Below are 20,097 nucleotides of genomic sequence, written 5' to 3'. Positions count from 1 at the left end.
TGACCTCTTGAAACGCCAAACATTCGGGCACTTTCTGTTACACTAGCGCCTGCCATTTGAGCACCAACAATTTGGCCTCTTTGAAAGACTTGACAGGTCTGCCATTTCTAGAAGGTTATAACCAATTTCCTTAAATTTCTGTTTTAAAAAGAGGTAGTTTAAAAAGACATATCAAATAACAGAATAAAAAAACCCCATTAAAATATGTCAAGTTTTGATTGATTTGAACATGTTCGAACATAATGATGCCAAAAAGTCAAGTGTTTCCATTTTTTCATCCACCTCCTGTATTTTATATATATTGTATTTTTTATTGAACTGTTTTAAGCCACCGAGTATCCACGGAAAGGGGCGGCATATTTTATTTATTAGATTTGTATGCCGCCCCTTTCTGTAGACTCGGGGCGGCTCACAACACAATAAAAACAGTTTATAACAAATCTAATAATTTACAATTTAAAATATTTTTAAAAACCCATTATTAAACAGACATACACACAAGCATACCATACATAAATTGTATAGGCCCGGGGGAGATATCTCAGTTCCCCCATGCCTGATGACAAAGGTGGGTTTTAAGGAGTTTGCGAAAGGCGAGGAGGGTAAGGGCAGTTCTAATCTCTGGGGGGAGCTGGTTCCAGAGAGTCAGGGCCGCCACAGAGAAGGCTCTTCCCCTGGGGCCCGCCAACCGACATTGTTTAGTTGACGGGACCCAGAGAAGGCCCACTCTATAAATCCAATTAGTAAATAATAAATAAATAAGAGGTTTGCCATGCTTTCTCGGCCCTTGGCCGTATACTAAAGTGACCAGCTTTTCACATTCTCTCTCATCCTCCCTCCCTTCCTCTCCGGGGGATGCCCTCCCCTCTCGGCGATGTACAGACTGCCGGTGCCCAGGCCGTGTCCTGCGAGCATGGCCTCAGTAATGGGTTGCCGCAGCCGGATCGCCTCAATCGGTTCCAAGGAAGAATTCTTCAAAAAGCTCATTGCGAGCGCGAGGCCTACCCTGAGCTGGGAGGCACAGGAAGTACAACCCGCCCAGGATGACCTCAAGACGCTTTGCCATTTCCTTCTGCCATCACCAATGTTCCCTCTAATTTTTTTTCGGTGTGGGCAGAAAAGTATAGTGTCTGAACGGCAGTCCCTTCGGGACTGGGCGGCATAGAACTATAGATAGATAGATAGATAGATAGATAGATAGATAGATAGATAGATAGATAGATAGATAGATAGATAGATAGATAGATAAGGGGAGAAATCCCTTCTTTTTATTAAAAGAAATTAATAATAAAACAAACCAAAATCTATTATTATTAAAATTAAACATTTCTCTTTTTTCTCCCCTTTTTTCTATCATTTCTCTCTCTCTCTCTCTTTTCCTCTCTTCTCTCTCTCTTGCTTTCTCTCTCTCACTGTTTCTCTCTTGTTTTCTTTCTCTCTCTCTCTTGCTTTCTTTCCCTCTCTTGTTCTCTCTCTTTCTCTCTCCCCCTCTTTCTCTCTTTTTTTCTCACTTTCTCTCTCCCTCTCGCTTCCTTTCTATCTCGCTTTGTCTGTTGCTCTCTCTCTTTCTCTGTCTGTCAGCAAAGCGGCTGTGAGAGCGCTTTTGCGGGACAGATTATGAAAAAGTATGACTGTCCCGTGGAAAGCGGGACGTCTGGTCACCTTACCATATACGCATATATGGTGAGCTTGAGGAGTTGTGTTTCCAAATTTGAACATTCCTAAAGTAAAAAGGTACTCATACCTTGTACATACATGCTAGTTCAGTGATGGTGAACCTTTTTTTCCTCAAATGCCGAAAGAGCGTGGATGTGTTCTATCACACATGACTGTGTGCCCACACTCATAATTCAATGTCTGGAGAGGGTGAAAACAGCTCCCCCTCCCCCCCAAGAGGCCCTCTGGAGGCCGGAAATGGCTTGTTTCCCAACTTCTGGTGCGCCAAGTAGGCTCGTGTTTCACTGTCCCCAGGCTCCAAAGGCTTCCCTGGAGCCAAGGGAGGGTAAAAATGCCTTCCCCCATCTCCCTGGAGGCTCTCTGGAAGCCAAAAACGCCCTCCCAGAATGCCAAAAATCAGCTGGGTGGCACACACGTCCACGTTGGAGCTGAGCTAGGGCAACGGCTCGCGTGCCAGCAGATATGGCTCTGCGTGCCACCTGTGGCACCCGTGCCATAGGTTCGCCATCACTGTGCTAGTTGTTCCCGACTCTAGGGGGCAGTGTTCATCTCCGTACAAAGCCGAAGAGCTACTCCTGTATGAAGACATTTGCATGGTGACTAAACCCCAAAGACGCATGGGTCACTGTTACCTTCCCAGCAAAGGTGGTTCCAATTTTTAAAAAATAATTTTTATTGAAGCATATATTTTAAAACAAACAGTACAAAGAAAAAATAGAGCAAAAGTAAACACAGTAAGGACATAACAATAGACAGAAACACATAGAATTAAAAAAAAATATATCCCTTAATTGATGTATTAATTGATGAAAGTAGAACAATATTAGGTACAATATTAAACAACCAATATATAGAGCGCTGGTGAGACCACATTTGGAATACAGTGGTACCTCAAGATACGAACCCCTCGTCTTACGAACAACTCGTGATACGAACCCGGGGTTCAGAAAAATTTTGCATCTCCGCGTTCGGCTTCAGGAGACAGTTGGGAAGCCGCGCGGCTGTTTTAAAAGGTCGCAGCCGGCCTGGGGGGCTTGCCAGCACCGCCCTGAACCCGGGTTCGGGGGGGTGCTGGGAAGCCCCCCAGGCCGGCTGTCACCTTTTAAAACAGCCGCGCGGCTTCCCAGCAGTCGCCGAAAGCTGTTTTTTTGCGGGGGGTTTTTTGGTTGCATGGATTAGTTGACTTTACATTGTTTCCTATGGGAAACAATGTTTCGTCTTACGAACCTTTCGTCTTACGAACCTCCTCCTTGCACCAATTAAGTTCGTATCATGAGGTATTACTGTACTGTGTTCAGTTCTGGAGACCTCACCTACAAAAAGATATTGACAAAATTGAACGGATCCAAAGACGGGCTACAAGAATGGTGGAAGGTCTTAAGCATAAAACGTATCAGAAAAGACTTCATGGACTCAATCTGTATAGTCTGGAGGACAGAAGGGAAAGGGGGGACATGATCGAAACATTTAAATATGTTAAAGGGTTAAATAAGGTCCAGGAGGGAAGTGTTTTTAATAGGAAAGTGAACACAAGAACAAGGGGACACAATCTGAAGTTAGTTGGGGGAAAGATCAAAAGCAACATGAGAAAATATTATTACTGAAAGAGTAGTAGATCCTTGGAACAAACTTCCAGCAGACGTGGTTGGTAAATCCACAGTCACTGAATTTAAACATGCCTGGGATAAACATATATCCATTGTAAGATAAAATACAGGAAATAGTATAAGGGCAGACTAGATGGACCATGAGGTCTTTTTCTGCCGTCAGTCTTCTATGTTTCTATGTTTCTAATTAATATGTCGATAGAAATAGCCGTAAAAAAACCCGTCGGGGTAAAATTTAAAATATTGATACATCAATTATAAGGTGGTCCCTATTTTTCTACTTGCATTTTTTACATGTTTCCGAATTGCTAAGTTGGCAGTCGCTCGTGCAATTAACGGGAGCTCACTCCGTTATGCGGCACTAGGGATTCAAACCGCTGAACTGCCGGCCTTTCTGATCAAGAAGCTCAGCGTCTTAGCCCCTGAGCAACGTTCCTAGTGGGTTTAATCCTGCCTGTGTTCCTTCTTTCCCCATCACTTCCAGACTCTGCAGATGGGGATCTACCACTTCTCGGGCCTCTTTGTCCTCCTTTGCATTGGGCTCTGTGGCTCTCTGCTCACCTCCTTAGGGGAGCACATCTTTTACCGACTCATCGTGCCTCGCATTCGGCGCAAGAAGAAATTCAATTATTGGCTCCATACCAGCCAGGTGAGGCATAATCTTGGATAATCTCGGTGTGTGTGTGGGGGGGGGGGGGTCTCATTTTGTTTTGAAAGATGGCAATGACTGCAGAAAATCCTTGACTGTCAGCCATTCACTCACCTAGCAGCCATTTGAAATTGCAATGGAACTGAAAAAAAAGTAACTTATTGTTGTTTATTTATTTATCTATTTATTTTTTGATTTGATTTGATTTGATTTGATTTGATTTGTATGCCGCCCCTCTCCGGAGATTCGGGGCAGCTAACAGCGACAATAAAACAGTGTACAATAGTAATTTGGTATTAGAAATGATTAAAAATCCATTAATATAAAAACCAAACATACATACATACATACCATGCATAGAATTGTAAAGGCCTAGGCTTATGCCGGGCTTCACGTTATAAGTCCCAATTGAGTCAGAAATGTAAACTCAAACACATACGCTGTTATAAAATAAACAGAAACGCGGTTTATCCAAAATAAAGCTGTGCACATGCACTTTAAACTGAGCAAATTAGCTCACACAGAGATAACAGTCCTTGAAAGCTGTGAGCAGCCAAACCTCTTTGAGCGAGGCCACAAGATTTACTTAGCTGTGAAAGTCCAGGAACGAAGCAAACACTACTTATCCTTCTCCAAACGGATAAACTCCCACATGCACTCTCTGCAACGCAGCCCCATTAGCCTAATTGCCTCAGCCACAGGTGTTCTCCCTTATCTCCGACGATACCTGCGCAGTTGGTCCCTTCTAGCCATGAGCCTGCGCATCCTGGCATCTATCCACCGATTCTCTTCTCCCAAGTCCGATGACCCACTAATGGGGTCATTAACTAATGGGCTGGCGGCATCCATCTCTGTATCTGATTCTTCTTCTCCCCCAGCGTCTGACCTTGGCAAGCAATCCTCACTGTCCGAAGCTGATGGCAGTAAGACAAGTCTCTGGGAACCTGAGGACTCTCCTAAGCCAACATCCCAATTCCCCGTTGCAGGAGCTGGCCCAGAGCCAACCACAACACTTATAAGCAGTTTTCACACTTAGTTTTGATTGATTGATATCCCAACTTCATTACTTTTACAAATGGACAGAACAAAACAGATTGACAGAGTTGGAAGGGACCTTGTAGGTCATCTAGTCCAACCCCCCGCCCAAGCAGGAGACCCTACACCAGTGATGGCGAACCTTTTTACGTTGGGTGCTAAAAGTACATGTGCATGTGCTATCACACACAGCAAGTGCACATACCCATAATTCAATGTCTGGGGAGGGCGAAAACACCCCCCCCCTCCCCGAGACCCACTGGACGCTGGAAATGGCCCATTTACTGACTTCCGGTGGGCCCAGTAGGCCCGTTTTTCACCCTTCTTGGGCTCCATAGGTTGCCCTAGAGCCCGGGGAGAATGAAAATGCCCTCACCTGCCTCCATGAAAACGCTTTCCCAGAGTCTCTGGGAGCGTATGCGGACAACATAGTTTTTTTTCCTGGAGGACACCTTCGAATCAGGTCCAGAATTATTAAAGGAATTAGGAAAATTTGGGGAATTCTCAGGACTGAAAATTAATGGACAAAAAACGAAAATTATGCCAGAGTCTTCAGAAGAGAAGGATTTAGGGGTAGTGATTTCTGACAGTCTCAAAATGGGTGAGCAGTGTGGTCGGGCAGTAGGAAAAGCAAGTAGGATGCTTGGCTGCATAGCTAGAGGTATAACAAGCAGGAAGGGGGAGATTGTGAGCCCGCTATATAGAGCGCTGGTAAGACCACATTTGGAATACTGTGTTCAGTTCTGGAGACCTCACCTACAAAAAGATATTGACAAAATTGAACGGGTCCAAAGACGGGCTACAAGAATGGTGGAAGGTCTTAAGCATAAAACGTATCAGGAAAGACTTAATGAACTCAATCTGTATAGTCTGGAGGACAGAAGGAAAAGGGGGGGACATGATCGAAACATTTAAATATGTTAAAGGGTTAAATAAGGTTCAGGAGGGAAGTGTTTTTAATAGGAAAGTGAACACAATCACAAGGGGGCACAATCTGAAGTTAGTTGGGGGGAAGATCAAAAGCAACGTGAGAAAATATTATTTCACTGAAAGAGTAGTAGACCCTTGGAACAAACTTCCAGCAGACGTGGTTGGTAAATCCACAGTAACTGAATTTAAACATGCCTGGGATAAACATATATCCATTGTAGGATAAAATACAGGAAATAGTATAAGGGCAGACCAGATGGACCACGAGGTCTTTTTCTGCCGTCAGTCTTCTATGTTTCTATGTTTCTAAGCTAGGGCAAATATATCGCATGCCAGCAGATATGGCCACCCGTGGTATTCGCGCCATAGGTTCGCCATCACTGCCCAACACCATATTCTGACAGATGGCAATCTAGCCTCTTCTTGAAAGGCTGAAGTGATGATGAAGCTCCCACAACTTCTGAAGGCAACTTCTGTCCATGGGTTGATTGTTCTCAGGAAATTCCTCATCTCCAGGTTGAATCCCTGCTTGTTTAGTTTCTGTTGTGAGTGGTCCACGATCGGGTCAGTTAGTCAAAGATTCTGAGGAGGATGAACCGGGTCCATCTTGGTACCCTCGGCCAGCGTTCTTGACAACTGGGTCAGATAGTGAGAGAGAATTGGAACCTGCGGAACCTCCAGAGACTGTAGAAACCTCAATTATGGTAATGCCTGAGTCAGAGGAGGAGGGAGACATGGCAGATCTGGAGCCCCTGTTATATGCCCGGGTCAGAAGGTCAAGAAGCAGACAGGAATATCTTTATGGGAAAAAGTTCAGAAGGTGAGTCTAGGAAACAAAGTCTAGACAGTTATATCTCCGGAACCGCCTGCTACTGCACGAATCCCAGCGACCGATAAGGTCCCACAGAGTTGGCCTTCTCCAGGTCCCGTCGGCTAAACAATGTTGTTTGGCGGGCCCCAGGGGAAGAGCCTTCTCTGTGGCGGCCCGAGCCCTCTGTAACCAACTCCCCCCCGGAGATTAGAATTGCCCCCACCCTCCCTGTCTTTCGTAAACTACTCAAGACTCATTTATACCACCAGGCATGGGGGAGTTGAGATATTCCTTCCCCCTAGGCCATTACAAGTTATGCATGGTATGTCTGTGTGTATGTTTGGTTTTATAATAAGGGTTTTAGTTGTTTTATTATTGGATTGTCACATGCTGTTTTTATATAATAAGGGTTTTAGTTGTTTTATTATTGGATTGTCACATGCTGTTTTTATCATTGTTGTTAGCCGCCCCGAGTCTACGGAGAGGGGCGGCATACAAATCCAATAAATTATTATTAAATTAATTATTAAACAGTTGACCACACCCAGACAGTATAAAAGGAGGATTTCTGGGTAAAGGGGCGTGGTGTTCCATCGTTCATAATGGTGAAGGTCTTAGATCAGGGGTTCCAGAAATGCCTCGCTGGCAACCTCCTATTATTCTTCTAAATTCATCAGGCAGAGATGCAGCTGTGTGAACAAAATCTGGAGAGTTGTGAGTGTGTAAGCATTATCTTAAATGAGGAATGTGTTAATTAGCTTTGACTCTGGGCGGCTGCTTGGACCTTTATCTCTTAGCCAATTTAACAAGGAAACTGCAAAGATGGGCTGAAATGCCTGAGTTTGATTTGAAATCACAGTGTGTGGATTTTCCCTTTGTTCCGATCTGTGTAGTTCAGAGCAGAACAGTTTCATAGAAACATAGAAACATATTATTCCTTGTCTGGCCTTTTTTTCTTATTATTTCTCTTACAAAGACCTTATTTCTTTGTGGTTATTTTTTTTTTTAATATGCATAACCCAGAAAATACACCGGGCTCTGAACATGGGACTGGAGGAACAGAGGATCAAGAAGCTGAATTTGGAGAAAAGGTAAATCTGCCGGTGGGCATGGGGGCCGTGAGTGATGAGACTCTGTCTCTGGTTGTTACTAAATATGATTGGATTGAACTGGAGGAATGTGTGTGAGTGTATATGGGATGTTTTAAAATGTTTTTTAGTAAATTTTTCATTATTTTTTTATAGTTATTTAGATTTCTTATATATGGTTATATTTAATGTTGTACGCCGTCCTGAGTCACCTCGAGAAGGGCGGCATAGAAATCTAAATAAATAAATAAGTAAGTAAATAAATAAATAAATAATAAAGTTTTTTTTTTTAAAAAAGAAAGCACTTTTAATGGGATTGATAAATTTGTGGTGACTGTTGTTGTTTTTGAAGAGATGTGGTCAAAGCAATGGAAACTGCAGTTTAATGTTTCAAAATGTAAAATAATGCACTTGGGGGAAAGGAATCCTCAATCTGAGTATTGTATTGGCAGTTCTGTGTTAGCAAAAACTTCAGAAGGATTTAGGGGTAGTGATTTCTGACAGTCTCAAAATGGGTGAACAGTGCAGTCGGGTGGTAGGGAAAGCAAGTAGAATGCTTGGCTGCATAGCTAGAGGTATAACAAGCAGGAAGAGGGAGATTGTGATCCCGCTGTATAGAGCAGAGGTCCCCAACCGCCGGTCCGCGGACCGGGACCGGGCCGTTGGGGTTTTCCAGCCGGTCCGCGGCGGCGCTGCCCTCCCGGCAGAGGACATTATGCAGGACAGGGTGGGGCGTTGGGCAGGGCGGGGAGAATCAGGAGGCTCCTTTGGCGGCTGGGGGCTGCCTGGCTTTGTGATTTTGGCTGGGGGGGAGTTAGGAAGGTCCTACTTCTCCCCCCCCAGCCAAAAACTCAAAGCCTATCTGCTGGATACGGGCGATGAGCGGGACGAGCGGCGCCGAAGCCGGTGGCTGTGTCAGCTGCTGCAAGAGGCTTCTGCGCCGCTCTGTCCCACTCATCGCCCGTATCCAGCAGATAGGCTTTGAGAAGTAGGACCTTCCTAACTCCCCCCCCCCAGCCAAAATCACAAAGCCAGGCAGCCCCCAGCCGCGAGGTGCCCCCTCCCCTCCCATGGAGCCCTGCCCTGTTTGGTGCCCGCTGGCCGGGCAACGGCCTCCCTCCCTCCCTGCCTCGTGTTTGCAAAGTTCGGACGCCTTCCGGGCACACGCACACATCCACACCTCCACCCCCCCCCCGGGAGGAATTCGCCCCCTGCCCAGAATTGGCCAGCCCAGGAACGCTGCCCTGCTCCCTTCGGAGGTGCGGAGAGGGCGGGGGAGAGGAATTTAACCCCGAAAGTGGCCGGGGTTGCGCAGAAATTCCCCCAACCTTCGCTGGTTTCGGGCCAGGGAAGAGGGGGCCGTGTTTACCTGGCTGATTCGGGGATGAGAGACCACCAGGAGCTCCGCAAGGCTGCGTGACTTGGATTGGGAAGTCCGAAACAGACCCCCGGGATGGGTGAGTGGAGGGAGAGGGAGAAAGAGAGAGGGAGAGAGGGGGGAGAAAGAGAGAGAAAGAGATAGCAAGAGAGGGAGATAGAGAAAGAGATAGGGAGAGAGGGGGGAGAGAAAGAGATAGCAAGAGAGGGAGAGAGAGAAAGAGAGAGGGAGAGAGGGGGAGAGAGAGAGAAAGAGAGGGAGAGGGAGAAAGAGAGATGGAGAGAGGGGGGAGAAAGAGAGAAAGAGATAGCAAGAGAGGGAGAGAGAGAAAGAGAGAGGGGGAGAGAGAGAGAAAGAGAGGGAGAGGGAGAAAGAGAGAGGGAGAGAGGGGGGAGAAAGAGAGAGAAAGAGAGAGAAAGAGAGGGAGAGAGAGAAAGAGAGAGGGAGAGAGGGGGGAGAGAAAGAGATAGTAAGAGAGGGAGAGAGAGAAAGAGAGAGGGAGAGAGGGGGAGAGAGAGAGAAAGAGAGGGAGAGGGAGAAAGAGAGAGGGAGAGAGGGGGGAGAAAGAGAGAGAAAGAGATAGCAAGAGAGGGAGAGAGAGAAAGAGAGAGGGAGAGAGGGGGAGAGAGAGAGAAAGAGAGGGAGAGGGAGAAAGAGAGAGGGAGAGAGGGGGGAGAAAGAGAGGGAGAGAGAGAAAGAGAGAGGGAGAGAGGGGGGAGAGAAAGAGATAGCAAGAGAGGGAGAGAGAAAGAGAGAGGGAGAGAGGGGGGAGAGAGAGAGAAAGAGAGGGAGAGGGAGAAAGAGAGATGGATAGAGGGGGGGAGAGAGAGAAAGAGAGGGAGAGGGAGAAAGAGAGAGGGAGAGAGGGGGGAGAAAGAGAGAGAGGGAGAGAGAGAAAGAGAGAGGGAGAGGGGGGATAGATAGCAAGAGAGGGAGAGAGGGAACGAGGGGGGGAGAGAGGGGGGAGAGAAAGAGAGGGAGAGAGAGAGAGGAGATAAAGGAAGAGGAGAGATAGAAAGGAAGAGAGAGAAAGAAAGAGGGATGGAAAGAGAGTGAGAGATGCTCAGTGAGCCTTTCTTTGAAGTTGCCTTTCTTTCTTTCTTTCTTTCTTTCTCTCTTTCTTTTGCTCTCTTGCTTTCTTGCTCTTTCATTCTTTTTTCTCTCTCTCTCTTTCTTTCTTTCTCTTGCTTTCTCTCCTTCCTTCCCTCCTTCCATTTCTTTCATTCCCCCTCTCTATTTTTATTTCTCTTTCATTCTCTTTCTTTCTTGCTTGCTTTCTTTCTTGCTCTTTTTCTTTCTCTCTTTTACCTTCCCTTCCTCTATTTCTTCTTTTTTTCTCCTTCCTACCTTCTTCCCTCCCTCCCTTCCTTCAGTCTTTCCTCTCTTACTCTCCCCTTTCATAAGTTTCCTTGCTTCCTTCCTCTGTTCCTGTCCCTTCCCCCTTTCTTTCTTTCTTTCTTTCTTTCCTTCCTTCCTTCCCTCCCTCCATTTCTTGCTTTCCTTTTCCTTCCTCCCTTCTTTCCTCCCTCATTCCCTTATTTCACTCCTTCCTCTCTTACTCTCCCCTTTCACCCCTCCCCAAAGAAGGTAAATTTCATACATAATTGGTATGTCGCAAAATAAAGTAGTTTTAAAATGGCGGGGAGGGGGCCCCCCAGACACTTAGGCTGTATGGGGCCCCAAAATTCCTGATGGCGGCCCTGGCTCCACCCCTCCATAACCCCACCCCCATATGACCAAAGCCCCCCCCCCCCCCCCACCGGGCCATGAAAACTGGTCTAGCTTAAAGCCGGTCTCTGGTGCAAAAAAGGTTGGGGACCTCTGGTATAGAGCGCTGGTGAGACCCCATTTGGAATACTGTTCAGTTCTGGAGACCTCATCTACAAAAAGATATGGATAAAATTGAACGGATCCAAAGATGGGCTACAAAAATGGTGGAGGTTCTTAAACATACAACCTATCAGGAAAGAATGAACTCAATCTGTGTAGTCTGGAGGACAGAAGGGAAAGGGGGGACATGATCGAAACATTTAAATATGTTAAAGGGTTAAATAAGGTTCAGGAGGGAAGTGTTTTTAATAGGAAAGTGAACACAGGAACAAGAATCTGAGATTAGTTGCGGAAAGATCAGAAGCAACGTGAGAAAATATTATTTTAATGAAAGAGTAGTAGATGCTTGGAACAAACTTCTAGCAGATGTGGTTGGTAAAACCACAGTCACTGAATTTAAACATGCCTGGGATAAACGTATATCCATTCTAATATAAAATACAGGAGAATAGTATAAGGGCAGACTAGATGGACCATAAGGTCTTTTTCTGCCGTCAATCTTCTATGTTTCTATGACGTCCAGACTTTCTCTATCTTTACTCTTTCTCTCTCTCTGCCCCTCCAAAGGTGCAACCTTCAAAAGCCTCCCGACGAACCCCAGCCGCCCCCCAACCAGGAGGGCTGGAACAACCTCCGCTGCGCCGCAATAAAGAAGGAAGACAAACGGGTGCACTTCAACATCGACAGCGCCCCGGAGGAGACCTCAGAAGACGAGAGAGCAGCGCCCGTCTGGCACTGCATGAACGGCCAGGACCCCCAGCAGGAAAACAAGGAAGCCCAGCAGCAGGAACTGAAGGAGCTGGAGAGCAAAATCGAGGACATGCGGGAGCAGCTGAGGACCGCCCTGGTGCGGAAGAGCGAGCTCATGGTGGCCCTCGGACCGCCCCCTAAAGCTCCCCGGCTTCCCCCTGCGCTGAAGGCACTAATCAGGGAGAGTAGTGAGGACAGGTGATGGAATGGGGAAGGGCCATCCGACTGGACTCTGGTTTGGACTCCCGTTCCTAGCGAAGGATGCCGGCGCGGAGAGCAAAACAAGGAAGGGCAGATACCGGTTGGGAGAGGGGTTTTGTTCTAGCTTTCCCTGCCTTCCCCAGTTTTCATCCATAGGGCCGCGTGGGTTGCTGGTCACCCTTATTTGCATGTGGAAAGTCCCACTTCATCCGTGTCCTTTGAAAAAACAAAAATCCTCCAGGATGAGGAAGATGGCGGCAGGGCGGTCGACCAAGTAAGCAGGACTAGATAGGTTTGGATTCTGAATTAATTCATGATCAGGGGTCTCCGACCTTGGCAACTTTAAGACTTGTGGACTTCAACTCCCAGAATTCCTCAGTCAGCCATGTTCCTCGCGTATCATTTACCTCAGAGGTCTCCAAATTTGGCATCTTTAAGACTTGTGGACTTCAACTCCCAGAATTCCTCAGTCAGCCATTATCCTCGTGTATCATTTACCTCAGAGGTCTCCAAATTTGGCATCTTTAAGACTTGTGGACTTCAACTCCCAGAATTCCTCAGTCAGCCATTATCCTCGTGTATCATTTACCTCAGAGGTCTCCAAATTTGGCATCTTTAAGATTTGTGGGCTTCAACTCCCAGAATTCCTCAGTCAGCCATGATCCTCGTGTATCATTTACCTCAGAGGTCTCCAAACTTGGCACCTTTAAGACTTGGGGGTCTTCAATTCCCAGAATTCTCCAGCATAGCTGGCTGGAGAATTCTGGCAGTTGAAGTCCACAAATCTTAAAATTATCAAGTTTGGGACCCCCTGATTTATAGTCTAATCTTTTCAAACCGAAGAGATAAATATCAGTTTGTCTGGAATTAAAACCTCACGTTGAACCTGTAATTTGAAAAGCTGGAGGGGGGGGGGAGGAAATGCCTGGAATAAGTTTTCAAATATTTCATTTTACAAAGCAGTGAAAAAGACAGGTGCTTTGGGGGGGGGGGGGAATGGCTTCAGAAACTCCAGGAACGGAGAGTTGAAGTCCACAAGTCTTAAAAGTTGCCATGTTTGAAGACCTCTGAGGTAAATGATAAACAAGGATCATGGCTGACTGAGGAATTCTGGGAGTTGGCCATTGTTCTAAGTTACCTTCATGGGTCCACATTCAGCAGTCTGATCCTGACCTGGCGTTCTGTGAGGTCCTGTTGCTGGTTTTGGCCCAGAACCTCTTGGAGGCTTAGAAGGAGCACCCTTCTCCAGCTTTCGCTTGTCTTTTCAACCTTAGTAGGCCGACACCATTTGTAGGAAGCTTCAAAAAACAGGAAGTGTCGAATGAAGAGAAGGTCGGGAGTAAGGCTAAGCATAGGGGCGGAGCCAGGGGTGGGCTACTGCCTGGATGGGGGGGGGGGAAGGACACAGTGGGGTAGCGAAAATGGAGCTCCACCCCAGAGCACCCAGTTTGCACTGAAAGATGTTGAAAGAAAATGCAGGGCGTCCTGCATAAGCCACGCCCACAGTGTGGTAGTAAACATTTTGGTAGCCCTTCACTGGGCCGAGCCAGTAGTGAGCAGCTACATAGACGGTCTGACACTCCGTCCTGGTAAGAAAAACAAATATGCGCACACACCTCCGAGTCCCCGATGTGTGCACGGGCGCGTGAGCATGAGATTCAGCTCCTGCGCATGTGCAGGAAGTCGAAATCTCACGTGAGAGATTTCACAGATTTTTGGCAGGTTTTTTGCTTCCGCAGATGGAAGCAAAAAACTGCTGAAAATCGGCGAAATCTCACGCAAGTGTCCTCGCAAGATTTCACTTCCTGCACATGTGCAGAAGCCAAATCTTGCATGCACACCGGTCACCGGGAGCGCATCGGGAGTGTTGGTGACAGGGAGCCCTTCCCTGGGCGGAGCACATATTCTGGAGAGCGGGTTTAAATCACTGTCAAGCAATTGCAGCTTCTTTTCCTGGGACCCAGAAACTTGTAACCCACCACAGCTAGCTAGTCTCCCAGCTGCATAGCCCCAGTGGTCGGACTTGAGTTCGGTTAGGCACATATCAGGTGCAGCCATAGTGGCATGGAGTTTTGGGGTGGGTGGAGGCACAGGCATTCGCTTCCAGGGCTCCTCAGCAAAGTTTGCCATTTTGACCTTGGAGAAGCTTTTGGAAGACAGGGTAGACGACACAATGAACCAAAGGAAGCAACTTTCCAGCTGATAAGGGTGTTTTGTTCTGATGTTAGCTGGAGTGGGGGGTGTCATCATTTAGCGGTACAGCCCAAGGCAGATGAAGGAGCACATGGAACAAGCGGAAGAGACTCTTGAGTCTTGGAGAGAGGTCTGTTTACATGGAGGGAGCAACGTCCCAGAAGTTGGGAGACCTGGGGAGGTTTCTTGTGGGACAGGGAAACCAAAGATTGCAATATTATTATTATTATTATTTATTCGATTTGTATGCCGCCCCTCTCCGAAGAGGGTAATGGCATTACCAAAGTGGATAGAAGTAAGATTTCTGGAGGAGAGGGGAGGGGAGGAGCAGAGAGGAGAGGAGAAGAGAGGAGGGGAGAGAAGAGGAAGGGGAGGGGAGGAGAAAAAGAGGAGGGGAGAGGAAGGGCAGAGGAGGGGAAGGGAAAAGAGGGAGGGGAGAGGAGAGGAAGGGGAGAGGAGGAGAGGAAGAGGAGGGGAGAGGAAGGGGGAGGGGAGAGGAGAGGAAGGGGAGGAGAGGAAGAGGAGGGGACAGGAGAGGAAGGGGAGAGGAGAGGGAGGGGAGAGGAGAAAATAGGACAGGAGGGGAAGGGGAGAGGAGGAGGAAGGAGAGGAGGAACGGAGGGGAAGAAGGAGAAAGGAAAGGAAAGCAACGGGGAGAGGGCTGATATTGGGTAAGCTTAAAAGAACGTTTACAGTACTGTATATGCACTCCAAGTATATTTATTATTCCTTCCAGCATCCTAATTTTATTTTTCAACAATTTCCCACCAAACTTTGTCTGTGTGACCTTGGAGAGGGTGGGCACAAGGAATCGCTTCAGACCTTCGGAGGGGCCTGCCAACCTCTTCATTTGCCCAGGTCTTAGCAAGAGCAGGCTTTTTAAAAAATCTCCTGCCAGTCCAACTCAGGACAAGGCAGAGGGGCTCCATGCTGCCCTCCCCTCCCCTGAGCCAATTCTGGAGGGTCATAAGGGCAGACCACAGAAGCGGATGGAAGCTTAAACGAAGAGAAACCAAACCTAGGAGAAATTTCCTGACGCTGGGAACAATTAACCTTTGTTCAAACTGCCGTATTTGAAGTCAGATCTTTGCTTTAGAAGAACCCAGATGGGAGCTGAGTATTTCATTCCAGGCAAGAGAAACAAACCTGTGATAAACTAAACCAGTTTGGCATGCACAACCATCCTTAGGAGGCAGATCCGTATTGCAGCTGTGGCTGATCTCAAGTTAAAGGGCAAAATCTGAATTCGGAGCACAGTCAGGGTCCCGTGTAGGCCTTTCATCAGGGTCACCTCTATGCTAAATGTCTTCTGGGCAGTCACATCAGTCCAGGGCACAGTCCAAAGGCTTTAATTCTCCCCAACAGGAGTGAAACGTGCACTGCAAACCCAGCATTTATCATTTGAATTCAGCTCTGCGCAGCCCCACTGCATATAATAATAATAATAATAATAATAATTTATTAGATTTGTATGCCGCCCCTCTCTGAAGACTCGGGGCAGCTCACAACAATGATAAAAACAATATTATAGTAGCACAAATCTAATATTAAAAGAAATAACTAAAACCCTATCATATTAAAACCAGACAACACATACATACTAAACATAAATTATAAGGAGCCTGGGGGAAAGATGTCTCAAATCCCCCATGCCTGGCGGTATAGGTGGGTCTTGAGTAGTTTACAAAAGACGAGGGTGGGAGCAGTTCTAATCTCTGGGGGGAGTTGATTCCAGAGGGCCAGGGCCGCCACAGAGAAGGCTCTTCCCCTGGGGCCCGCCAGACAACATTGTTTAGTCGACGGGACCAGGAGAAGGCCAACTCTGTGAGACCTTATTGGTCGCTAGGATTCGTGGTAACTTTTAAAAGTATTTGGGGTTTTTTCCTTTCATAAAGCATGAACCCGGTTGGAAACCAAAGAAATACATCCAGCGTGCCTAGGGCCTCTTAAGAGGCGACATTTTCCCACAGGCTGTCTAGCCAGGAGGCAGTTTATAAATCTTACAAACAAATTGAAAACCAAATAAATACATTTTTAGTATCAATCCCGAAGGCCAATTTTCCAAAATGAATTTGCTGGGATGATTCTTGTGGGTGTGAAACCAAAGTTTAAATACAGTGGTACCTCTACTTACGAACTTAATTTGTTCCGTGACCAGGTTCTTAAGTAGAAAAGTTTGTAAGAAGGAGCAATTTTTCCCATAGGAATCAATGTAAAAGCAAATAATGCGTGCGATTGGGGAAACCACAGGGAGGGTGGAGGGAGGCCCTGTTTCCTCCCAGGAGATTCCTAGAGAGGCCCCACGGAGGCTTCTCCTCCCTTTTCCAGTCCTGTTTCCTGCCAGGAGATTCCTAGAGAGGCCCCACAGAGGCTTCTCCCTGCCTTTTCCAGCCTTGTTTCCTCCCAGGAGATTCCTAGAGGCCCCACAGAGGCCTCTCCCTGCCTTTTCCAGCCTTGTTTCCTCCCAGGAGATTCCTAGAGAGGCCCCACAGAGGCTTCTCCCTGCCTTTTCCAGCGTTGTTTCCTCCCAGGAGATTCCTAGAGGCCCCACAGAGGCCTCTCCCTGCCTTTTCCAGCCTTGTTTCCTCCCAGGAGATTCCTAGAGGCCCCACGGAGGCTTCTCCCTGCCTTTTCTGGTTACAGTTTCAGAGGCTCGGGTTTGTAAGTGGAAAATGGTTCATGGGAAGAGGCAAAAAAAATCTTGAACACCCAGTTCTTATCTAGAAGTTTGTAAGTAGAGGCGTTTGTAGGTAGAGGTAGCACTGTACTTCTTTACAGGTTTACATGATTGGCCACTGGTTTTTCCCTTTGGTATTTATTTTTGGGCAGTGCAAATTCAAGTGAGTTGGCGGATATTCCAATAGGATTTTTAGAGTTATATATAGAGGAGCCTTCTAAAATTTGATGCCCTTCTATGTGTATTGGACCCGTTTCCATCTTCACCAGCCCATAGTGTTTGGAAAATGATGGGCAGTGTAGTCTCACAGATCTAGAGGGGGCAGGAATTGGGAGAATGCTGAATTGAGCTACTGTTCATTTTTATATGTTAAAAAAAACCTGTCCTCACCATTTTATTTACTTTAAAACGAAATTAGATGGGTAACAGGCTAAGAAGCAAGACGGGGATTAAAATATTTTCGCTTTTGGAAAGATAAAGTGACGTGTTTTATTTTCTTACATTCTGGAAACTCAGACTTTTTGGATTTGCTCGTCCCCCAAAGATCCTATCCCAGCCCAATATCTGGATTGGGAAATGGAAAAATAAAACCCAGCTGTATTCCCAAGTTCAGGGAATACTGTATACTGTTCAAAAGAATAAAAGGAAGACTCAAATAACACACCCTAGATCTGAATGAATGAAATATTTTCATTGAATACTTTGTTCTGTACAAAGTTGAATGTGCACAACAGCAGGTGAAATTGATTGTCGATCAGTGTTGCTTAAATGGCCTTTTGATTTCAGAGGTTTGGTTTAATTGGAATTATATTGTGTTGTTAAATAAGGTTCAGGAGGGAAGTGTTTTTAATAGGAAAGTGAACACAAGAACAAGGGGACACATTCTGAAGTTAGTTGGGGGAAAGATCAAAAGCAACGTGAGAAAATATTATTTCATTGCAAGAGTGGTAGATCCTTGGAACAAACTTCCAGCAGACGTGGTTGGTAAATCCACAGTAACTGAATTTAAACATGCCTGGGATAAACATATATCCATTGTAAGATGAAATACAGGAAATAGTATAAGGGCAGACTAGATGGACCATGAGGTCTTTTTCTGCCGTCAGTCTTCTATGTTTCTATGTTTAAGTGTTCCCTTTATTTTTTTAAGCAGTGTATGTTGTAAACTGATGAATAGAGGCCTTTTTTGGAGGTATGAGTTCAGAGCCGGAGTGGCACAGTGGTTAGAGTGCAGCACTGCAGGCTACTTCAGCTGTTCGCTGTAATTCAGGAGTTCAAATCTCACCACCAGCTCAAGGTTGACTCAACCTTCCATCCTTCCCAGGTGGGTTTAATGAGGACCCAGATTGTTGGGGGCAATAGGCTGATTCTGTAAACCGCTTAGAGAGGGCTGTAAAAGCACTGTGAAGCGGTATATAGGGATAAATGCTATTGCTAGTGCTATTAAGTTCAGTGACATGGTTTCTCGAGCAGGAGTTTGAACTACAGTGGTACCTCGAGATACGAGTTTAATTCGTTCCGTACCTGGGCTCTTAAGTCGAGCAGCTCTTATCTCGAACGACTTTTCCCCATAGGAATTAATGTAAATAATTTTAATTGGTTCCAGCCCTCAAAAAACTCACAAAGTTAGTCTAAATTATGCAGAAAGACATGTTTTTAATGAAGAAATGTACATGTACATATAAATGAATAATGAAGTTTCTTTCACTTAACTTGTAAACTTTCTTAAACTTTTAAATTTACATATGTTCAACTTCTCTGCCACCCAATCCTGTAGGACAGAGGTCCCCAACCCTTTTTGCACCAGGGACCGGCTTTAAGCGATCAAGAGAGGAATGGGTGAATGAATGGACGGAGGGTGGGAAGGAAGGAAGGAAAGAGGGAAGGGACAGGAACAGAGGAAGGAAGCAAGGAAACTTATGAAAGGGGAGAGTAAGAGAGGAATGAGTGGAGGGAGGGAGGGAAGAAGGTGGGAAGGAGAAAGAAAAGAAGAAATAGAGGAAGGGAAGGTAAAAGAGAGAAAGAAAAAGAGCAAGAAAGAAAGCAAGAAAGAAAGAAAGAAAGAAAGAAAGAAAGAAAGAAAGGGGGAAGGGACAGGAACAGAGGAAGGAAGCAAGGAAACTTATGAAAGGGGAGAGTAAGAGAGGAATGAGTGAAGGGAGGGAGGGAGGGAAGAAGGTGGGAAGGAGAAAGAAAAGAAGAAATAGAGGAAGGGAAGGTAAAAGAGAGAAAGAAAAAGAGCAAGAAAGAAAGCTGCAAGCACCCCCCCGAGCCCCCCAGGCCGGCTGCAACCTTTTAAAACACGCGCGCCGCTTCGCAGCTGTCTCCTGAAGCCGAACGCGGAAGTTAGCGTTTGGCTTCAGGAGACAGCTCCTTGGCGCTTGTATCTCGAATTTGGGCTTGTAAGTAGAACAAAAATATCTCTCCCCTCCCAGCTCTTATCTCGAGTTGCTCTTAAGTAGAGCAGCTCTTATGTCGGGGTTCCACTGTATATTGTAAGCTGAAAGCCCTTTAGCCTTTTAGTGGCAAGGCTGGGCCAGGCCTCCAAGATAGATGGGGCCAATCCGAGACAAGGGAAGCCAACAAAAACATCAAACCAGCTCTAATTCAAATTAAAATGAGTAAAACGTCCTGTTTCTCTCCCGTTAAAATGGCAATCTGCTGATAAACCCACGAAGTCCCATTTTCCCAAGCCTGAACTCAATCCGTACAGTCTGGAGGACAGAAGGAAAAGGGGGGACATGATCGAAACATTTAAATATGTCAAAGGTCCAGGAGGGAAGTGTTTTTAATAGGAAAGTGAACACAAGAGCAAGGGGACGCAATCTGAAGTTAGTTGGGGGAAAGATCAAAAGCAACATGAGAAAATATTATTTTACTGAAAGAGTAGTAGATCCTTGCAACAAACTTCCAGCAGATGTGGTAGATAAATCCACAGTAACTGAATTTAAACATGCCTGGGATAAACATATATCCATCCTAAGATAAAATACAGAAATTAGTATAAGGGCAGACTAGATGGATCATGAGGTCTTTTTCTGCCGTCAGACTTCTATGTTTCTATGTTTCGTATTCTCAACCTCTGGAGAGTGACTGAATTCCAAGACGGGGGAGTGTTAGTTGAGAAGCCAAGAGTAACAATGCTGAGGAGGAAGAGACAAGCCATTTATTCAGGGATGGGCAAATCCACCAGCCCAGGGATGGCAAACCTTTTCGACACAGAGTACCCAAACCAGCCCATGCGTGCATGTGCGCGCTGCAGCACCGGAAA

At 46.2% G+C, this 20,097-nt stretch overlaps 1 protein-coding gene across 1 annotated transcript in view; it reads left to right on the top strand.

Moving 5' to 3' along the window:
* The window catches only part of GRIN3B (glutamate ionotropic receptor NMDA type subunit 3B), a 100,504-nt gene extending 88,471 nt beyond the window's left edge, over positions 1-12,033 (top strand). The window contains exons 8-10 of the mRNA XM_070736409.1: positions 3,769-3,933; positions 7,733-7,800; positions 11,573-12,033. Coding sequence (XP_070592510.1) covers positions 3,769-3,933; positions 7,733-7,800; positions 11,573-11,957 — 618 coding nt within the window. The 3' untranslated portion in view covers positions 11,958-12,033. The remainder of the gene's footprint in view (positions 1-3,768; positions 3,934-7,732; positions 7,801-11,572) is intronic.
* Positions 12,034-20,097: the final 8,064 nt, after the last annotated feature.

The sequence above is a fragment of the Erythrolamprus reginae genome, chromosome 1, assembly GCF_031021105.1.
Source record: "Erythrolamprus reginae isolate rEryReg1 chromosome 1, rEryReg1.hap1, whole genome shotgun sequence".
NCBI lineage: Eukaryota > Metazoa > Chordata > Lepidosauria > Squamata > Dipsadidae > Erythrolamprus > Erythrolamprus reginae.
Note: the sequence above shows the minus strand (reverse complement) of the source record. Positions and strands in the feature narration are given on the sequence as shown.